The sequence below is a fragment of the Megalops cyprinoides genome, chromosome 15 (genome assembly GCF_013368585.1).
Source record: "Megalops cyprinoides isolate fMegCyp1 chromosome 15, fMegCyp1.pri, whole genome shotgun sequence".
Classification (NCBI taxonomy): domain Eukaryota; kingdom Metazoa; phylum Chordata; class Actinopteri; order Elopiformes; family Megalopidae; genus Megalops; species Megalops cyprinoides.
In genome coordinates this window covers 28,021,389-28,029,571 of record NC_050597.1, presented here as the reverse complement: position 1 = coordinate 28,029,571, position 8,183 = coordinate 28,021,389, and the positions used below count along the sequence as shown (strand labels likewise).

Sequence of the window (8,183 nt, the reverse complement as noted above, 5' to 3'; positions counted from 1 at the left end):
AACAGGACGATGCTGATCAAGGTCCGTTCGTTTCTGACATGGCTTCATACTACTGTTTCAGCAGCTACAACGGCTCAGGTCCTTGCTACTGTCCTGGCCCAGACTGCGCCTGGCGAAGCTCGTGACTTTGTCAGAAAAAAGCGGGAAGCGTGGAATTGTGATGCGTGACTTGAATGTGAAGTCGTCCCCTCCCCCCCTATTGGACGGGCTTGCCTGACTGGTCGACATTTACGCACGTCTGTGGTCTGGAGATTTTGACGCCTGACCAGCCCCTCCCAGTTCATTATAGCAGAAAGCAAGTCATTACTATTTTCAGTAATAATCACATATATATAAAAAAAACTTTATAACCATCAGACACACATTACAAAAGCACACTCACACATATATAATTGCACTTTGCGCTAATAGGAAAAGTGTCTGCATCGGCAGTGGTGAGCCATTGGTGGGCTGAAGGCATGTCTGGCAGGTAAGTGCTGGTTCAGCAAGCATTCCAGAGGAGTACATGTGTTACGTATCTGTGCGGTGGGCTTGGAAGGCGGGCCGACGCCTCGCGGGGGTCCTTAATTAGGCTGTTTTTTGTTTTTCTTTATCCTGAAAGACACAATAAAATGATAGTGTTAGCATGGTGAGAAATAGCTGCACGGTCCACACCAAAGATGTCACAGTGGCGAGGCCAGAAAGCAATGCAATGTCGAAATGGGAACTAGTCACTTTTTAAAAAATGCACTCTGTGATACTGCCAACAGTTTCAAGCAAGGCATTTCCATTCAGCATGGTCAACTGTTTAAATCCTTCCAAGCCAGTAAACAATGCATCAAGAAAGGATTGACCTTTTCCTGTTTAGTCTTTTATTTTCCAATTTCTCCTTCTTTCAGTATTCCTCCTGAGGGGAACTATGTGATTGTAACACTGTCTGCCTAATGTCTAATGTAACAGCCACTTGGTACTGAGCCAAAAGTGTTGTCTGGCGATAGGGTTCAGCAGACAACCCTGCATTTTTACTGGCAATCTGTAGCTTTAACTGTGCAACTCATTTGGGATAATTACACAGAACCTGTGACATTCTCCCCCACAGGACACAGTAAATTTATTCTCCTGCAGTAGAGTTTTCCAGCTACTGTAAGACTCAAGGCTGAGGATTTGACTGAAACATAAGCAGCTGATTAAATCTTCATTGCCTTTTTTTCTTGCTGTGACCACTAAAACCAGCGAGGAGTTGAAGAGGGAGCAGTGACCCACTCTTTTGATAACGATCCTAAGGTTAGTGGACCCCTATCAGAGCTTTAGTGTGTGCAATGATATGATTAGCCAGCTTGCAGTTTAATCATTAAGTACAATCTTGAGCACGGATGGCCTGTTCCGCGGCCTTCATTAACTGGGCAGCGCATGCTTATCTGTGTCTAGCGGCTATTTAAATGCGTCCATTCTGAGGAGCCGTCATCTGTGTCTTACCGGAACTGTTTTGTCGTGCAGAGGAACTGTTCACACCTCCCTGCATCCTGGACAATGCAGAGTTGTACCAAGATGATAAAGACCCACAAATATGTTCAGTTGGGGGATGGGGGCAGGGGTGGGGGGGGGTGTGTGGATTGATTTCTGCATGCATACAGCCAACCCCCAACACTAACCCCCCCCCCCCCCCCCCCCCCCATTTGCACAGATGTGTCTTATCAGCGGTACTCAAGCCCAGTGCACTGTTAACTGCTCAGCAGCTCAAAAAGTCAATTGTGTTTAGGAAAATCATAGCAGTGCCCCCACTGTTCGGGCTCTCCTGAAGCACACTCACGTGCTTCTGAGGCAAAGGAGAGCAGAATGTCCAGCCAGTGCAACAAGCTTATAAAGCAGGCCAGAGAAGGCAAGCAAATGTGGCCCGAGCTCATATCAAAGAGAGGGCACGTCAGAAAAGCGCTCTCTAGGCACCATCTTCAAACATGCGCCTTCGGTGAGATACGTGAGAAACACGAAACAGGAAATACAATGTATTTAAATTCTAAATCCTGTTTTAACGTGATGATTGTGGTAAATCTAGGTTTGAAGATTATAGAGGAAAAAAACTTGAATGTCAATACTTTGAAAGAGGGGGAAAAAATCTTTGGTGTATTTCCATCCAAAAATGGCATTTCCCCATAAACATTCAGCGCCGACAAAAGGATTCTGAAAGGCGCTGAGGCTCACATGAAAACAGGGGTGTATTTCATTTCGTGTTTCTCACAGTTACCCATCTCTTCTCTTACTTGTCAGAAACGTTTCTCCTTACTTGTTAAGGGCATTCTTCAAATACTGCTGGAGCCACTTAGTCTCGGGGTTAATGCACACTTCTCTGCTGTTCTTCAGTCTGGCACTGTGGGGAGAAAAACAGGGTGAGAGGGGGAAAAATGTTTCACTCTGAGATCCACATCAGTGCAACTGCTCTGTTACACTTACATACATGCCAGGACATATATATAGAGTGAGAGGGAGAGGGAGAGGGAGAGGGAGAGGGAGAGTGAAAAGGGCGGGGGGGGGGGGGGCATTTCAAACAGCACACAAGTTGAAAGTTTATGTTTCTCAGTGATGGAAGTTATGAAGCAATACCACTAATCTCACCAATCTCACATATGTATGTGTGTGTAGTGAGTTGTACAATTTTTGAGTTCTTGTGTATGTAGAGGCATCTGTTAGTAATTGCCTGTTATTAATCAGATATGCTGCGGTAGTTTCAATGAGATTCACTCTCCACGCTCTTGATTAAAGAGCTGTAGATCTCCCATTAAGGGCCTGTCGACCTTGCCTCCATACAGATTTCTAAAGGCTGAATTAATTGCACAAATCGTGAGCGCGATCCACCAGGACAGACACCAAGCACTGCTGGCCGACAGCTTCTGGGCTCTCTGTCAAGGGGCTCGGTGAGGTTTAGGGAGGGGGTAGGGGGGTTGAGTCATGAATTGTGATTGTCTGGATTCATCTCTCAACCTCACACACATTCTTTTGTCATGGTTAGGTATTACTCCCCTGCCAAGGCCTGGCATTGTTATCAAACACCTTTGGTGCTCTAGCTCTGCGATCACACAGCGGGTGCCTCATCAATGTACAAAACACTGAAAAAAGCACTGTGCTGGTCGTACAGAGGCAACCTTAATCACTACCGCTTGTCCCAACTAACCATCATTAATCTTGTTTCCCCATATCAAATAACCCTACTGTATGGAGCTGAAAACTGATAGCCAGTCTCTGGAACCGGCCTTGATTCATAGATAACAAGCAACTTCAAAACATATGATTTTGATAGAAATCACTTTTTTTGTTACTTCGTTACACTTTATTGAGTTAGCTGCTGGATTTGCTGTGGTTGATGGATGCATTCCGCTAGAAAATATGCTTTAACTGAAAGTAGAGATGAGAGAAAAAAAACTGTAGGTCCAAAATGTGTTTTTCAAACAATCATTGTCAATCTCTCAGATAACATATTCACAAAGTGTACAATTATTGACAAAATGAGGAGTGGATTGAGGAAATGTTTCCGCTGAAGCGTCACCACTGCCAGAGGTTTCTGATAAACGTTAGCCCCCAGGGGGTCTCCGCCAGCCCTGCCACCAGGACATCGCCCTGACACTGCTGTTTGTAATCTGGGAGGCGGGGACAGGGGGGTGTCTTGCTCACCGAATGAGATTTCACACACAGCTGTCAAAAGGTCACGCTTAAGCAAGCGGCTAAGAGGGATGGCACCTCCAGTGACCCACCAACCAAACAAACTCCTCAAAGGCCGGGTTTTGGCTTCATCGGGGCAGTGCCTGGCCCTGAAAACAGATGGAGGCCGTGCTCCAGGGGAAAGAGAGCGACCCTCAAAACGAATCGATTCAACCACTACCTGCCGTCAGAATTGGAAACGCCCCAAAAAATAATGGGATCCCTGCTTATCTTGATAGGGCAGACTCTTGCCTGTTGTGGAGGCATGTTCATTCCGCTTTGGCGCGGATGAGTTTTCAGCTCGCCAGCCTGGCCCCTGCCTGTCTGTGTGATTGAGTCGGCGGGTGTCTCAGGTCTGGCCTGAAGACAGCAGGTAGTAATTACTTCACAGCAAGCTAAGACCAACAGCAAACGGGGAGATAGCATTACCGGCCCCTGTCATCAACGCAGTTGGAGATATCAAGGGGCCAGGCCAGGAGCCCTGCTGCTAGGCCGACTCTCCGCCTTTGACTCCTGTGTCAATCACCAGGCCGGGCGGCTTCCCTGCTAACCTTTTGCCACACAGCTGATTAAAAGCCCCCCCCTCCCGACTTTTACAAGAGTCCCTTTACAGGTTGTTACAAGAGGCTATGTTTTGTAAAAATGTTTTAATTTGAATTTAGTTATTATAAAATGTATTTAGTTAGCAGACACGCTTGGCCAGAGTGACATACATTCCATCCACTTATACAGCCAGGTATTTACTGAAGCAATTCTTTGTTGAGTTTCTTGCTGAAGGGTACAACAGCAGTGCCTCACCTGAAAATTGTCCTCCTTACCACTACACCACAACGCTGCCCTGTCCTACCCAACAGACAATAGTGTGTCAAAAGCATGAGAAAGGAACGCACAAGGCAATTTATTTTGACCCGTCATTACTGTTTCCTGTGGAAAACAGGGCTCTCCAAGGCCCTCTCCCCTCTCTCTCCATCCCTCCCTCTGACTCTAATTATGCAGGCGCATTTGAGGCTCTCAGCCATGAACAGCACAACCCAAGGCGCAATCCTTTCACAGGCTGCCTCAGTCCTGAAGATTGATGGGGCGAAATGATTGGTAGCACAGAGGGACCCGTCCCCAGCCACCTATAAAAGCGCTCCGAGATATGGGCTGGGTTAAAGGGTAAAAGCTGTAATTCACACCATAGGTATCGTTTTAACATGTATATCTAACTGGAGCTTGAAATTAATGTAACATTTTCAGGAAAATAGCACTGAGTACCTGTAAGTGTGCTGAGAGAATGGAAATCTTAAGTGCAAAGGGCACCCAAAGCTTTTCTCTAAAAAAAAAGTAGCAGTTATTGCTACAAGTATCATTTTGACATGACTGAAATTCACTTTTAATTCTGAAGAGAAATGAAGGGATTTGTGTATGAAAATGAAACCCAGGGAAAGTGTTTGTTGGATGCACTCAGAACATTTTGAGTCATTCATACTTGTGAGTTTCACAAGCACTTGGAAGCACCAAGCAAGCATTTTCCCTGCATTTCCTTCCCTCAAGGGGACACTCTGCTTGACCTTTTGGGGAGAGTGGCTGGGTGGGGGGGGGGGGGGGGGGGGGTCAGTTTATACTCACATGACTTGGAAGGGACAGTTGGGGGTGTTCAGGAACCTGAGCTCACGGATGGTCCGCTGCGGGACAGTGTTGACCGTGGAGCGGCACCAACACCTCTCCACCAGGCTGATGGGCTTGGCTGGAAACGCAATTTGAGACAAGCATTAGTGTCCTTCACCCGCAACACACGTCAACCAAAAACACCTTCACTTGGAGGGGAGGCTTTCATCTGTACACTGCACATGCTCAGTAAGGCTGCGCGCACAGCTGGGTTGTTACTGGAACACTTAAGGTAAAGCACCTTTGCTCCAGGGCACGGCAGTAACGTTTCAGCTGGTCAGCCCCACAGGTCCGGAGACCCGCGCTATAACTGTCTAAGCACAGGCTGCCCTCCTTCTGCTGCTGTGGGCAGGGGGGGGGACCACCCAGCTCTCAGTCGCAAATCACACATTTCATCACACTTACGACTTTGCCTTTCTGTCCAAAAGAACATTCGCAGCACCTCCTCTACCAGTGCACTTATTAAAAAATAGGAAAACTGCCATCTGAACAGAGAGAGGCCTTAAATAAATCAAATCCTTTCAAGAAAAAGCAAATACACAGCAAAGGGCCGATAAAGAGTTTAGTTTCTATGTTATTTATTTATCATTTATTCCTCCTTTAGTTGTTCGCCAACTGGAAAAATGATAATCCCACCACTGCATGAAACAACTCTAGTTACAGCTTTTACCAAGTTTTTTTTTATTTTTTTATGATTTAGTGTCCATGTTACATCACAGCACACTGTAACATATACGGGTTTAAATGGGGTTGCCCTCTGAAATTAATTCAGGCAATATGTTAATTTCTCCCGTATATTCTATGATGAATGCACATTTGGTATTGGTACACATATAAACACATTTATCCAATTTTTTAGTCACACAAATCTTATATGTTATTACAGCAGTAGGGCATATAACACAAAACAACGTGTTTATTTAATGTTGCATTCTGCTCTCAAAGGCATAGGAAATTTAAGACTCCTTGTTAGAGATTTAATGCCCTGTTTCACAAGGATATAGAGAATAGTGGTTGCAGTGAACATCTGGAGGTAAACTGCTTGTTTATGGAACAGTGTCTTTATAATTATGCTTGAGAAATAATTCAACTTCACGGGACCAATACGTAACACACTCACAATGGTGTCGCCGCTAATCGTTTAATATAATAAATTAGACTAACCTGTAATCTCTGTAATCCCTTCACTGAAGTCAAATCTACGGTGAAGTACCACTTTGAATTTACAGAGGAGTGCAGAATAGCTGTGTGCAAAGACGTTAACTAGTCTGTATTCTCAGACAGTGCAAACATTACACCTATCGATTCTTTCCTCGGTTCGTATTCTAAATGCGTCCAAAAGTATCGGATTAATCTCGCTTTAGTGTTAAAACCAGAAATGTCTTTAGTATGTTTTCACCTTTCATAGCGTTTGCAAATGATATCTTCAGATAGAATCAATAAGATTAAAAAAAATAGAGTAAGCGCATTCTTTAAATGATTCACACATGGTTTATGTACTTAAACTGGAATCACCTATTTTCAAGGAGACCAAATGGTGAAAACAGTCCTGAAGGACCAAACTGCAGCACACTCTCGCTGGCGCACGTCCACCCACTAGCTCGCAATCCCATCCAGCGACAGTACACTAGAAGTGTAGTTTTTTTTTTCTTTCGTAATCTACTGATATTATCATGCAAAACACAGGCTCGTTAAGATCTTACAAATGTCCGATTGAAGTGAACATCCACCGCTATCGCAGCGGTTTTGTTTCAACCCCCAATTTGTGGGTAATTAAAGGAAAACAAAGGCACGACAAATACACACATTAATCAGCAATGCAGCTGGGCTTTCTGCGACAGAGACCAAATGCTGACCTTTTAGTTCAACGCCGTTGCAAGTAGATGTTCTATGTACCGTTTGTGTATCTGCATTGCTTAACAAAATTATACTGTGTGCAGCATTATTGTGTGGTATGTACACCCAAGTGACCAAAGTAATCGCCATAGAAATAAAAAAAAACAATAAAAACAATAATTATCAATTAAATTAAATTATGCACTGACGACCGCATTACTAGTACTAACTATACCCTCAGTAGCAATAAAATCACGAGATTTGTTGTCATTAGAAAAGGAAGTTATGATAATACGTGCGCTTAATATTTGCCAAACATGCAAAAAAACGCATGAGCTGTGCTACTTTATGACGAAAAACAATTATCCAATTTGATTTTGACTGTGCTTAACCGGTGAATTTTTTTAAAGGAAAGCATAAGTCATTGTCACCTTTCGGATACCAAATACATCGCTCCACGCGCTGTGCAAGTACAGGGGTGGCGAATTTGTAACCGCATTCACGCTCTCAATTATGGGAAGCCACAATTAGTAAATCCGTTATACTCACCATATGATACGTGTGTATACATCGCCACCGTCAGCAAAGCCATTACCGCCAGCACTCTCAGATCCATGGTGGGTGGTTTTCGGGGTCTCACGTAGCTAGATTCCAGGGCGACTGTGACGGAGCGACCTTCTGCGGAGTGTTAAATTCAAGCACATTCAGCGACTCCCACTTTTCCTCAGAGAAGAGAAAGGGGGAGTGCCCTCAGCGGTGATTTATCGCCCTCGGCATGATAAACATCCTTCTATTAAAATCTTTGGCTCAAAGTCAAAGAGTAAATGTGTCAGTGCAACTTTCGCTGCCTACTTAACTGAATATACTGATTTTGGCTCCGTTGTAACTGTAGCGTCTAGCATCAGCTGAATGGGTTTTAGGACAGTTGCATTTGTCCGTTGGCGTTCAATCAATCGGGTTTGTGCCTCTTTACCATCCTGTGCCCCATGTTGGAACATTGCTTGATTTAACGGAGTTTTCGTTGCATA

The 8,183-nt window shown here is 44.6% G+C and overlaps 1 protein-coding gene across 2 annotated transcripts; it reads right to left on the bottom strand.

Annotated features, from left to right (window-relative positions):
- Nucleotides 1-343: 343 nt before the first annotated feature.
- cxcl12a (chemokine (C-X-C motif) ligand 12a (stromal cell-derived factor 1)) lies at nucleotides 344-7,872 on the bottom strand. 2 transcript variants are annotated; one of them, XM_036547408.1, is made up of 4 exons: nucleotides 7,705-7,872; nucleotides 5,281-5,398; nucleotides 2,238-2,344; nucleotides 344-594 (listed from the first exon to the last, which is right to left on the bottom strand). In XM_036547408.1, exons 1-3 carry the CDS (start codon nucleotides 7,769-7,771, stop codon nucleotides 2,257-2,259), a joined length of 273 nt encoding a protein of 90 aa, XP_036403301.1. In that variant the 5' UTR covers nucleotides 7,772-7,872; the 3' UTR covers nucleotides 344-594; nucleotides 2,238-2,256. The 2 variants fall into 2 exon arrangements, with proteins under 2 accessions (XP_036403301.1, XP_036403300.1); XM_036547407.1 differs by having other exon boundaries at nucleotides 2,261-2,344; nucleotides 7,705-7,863.
- Between the last annotated feature and the right edge of the window lie 311 nt (nucleotides 7,873-8,183).

Bases quoted from the DNA above. Each gene is read 5' to 3' on its own strand.
- cxcl12a (XM_036547407.1), bottom strand. From the start codon at position 7,771: ATGGATCTGAGAGTGCTGGCGGTAATGGCTTTGCTGACGGTGGCGATG. The intron at 2,345-5,280 runs GTGAGTATAAAC...TTCTCCCCACAG, and splicing joins AACTGTCCCTTCCAAGTCAT to TGCCAGACTGAAGAACAGCA. The intron at 595-2,260 runs GTAAGGAGAAAC...TGTGTCTTTCAG, and splicing joins TTGAAGAATGCCCTTAACAA to GATAAAGAAAAACAAAAAAC.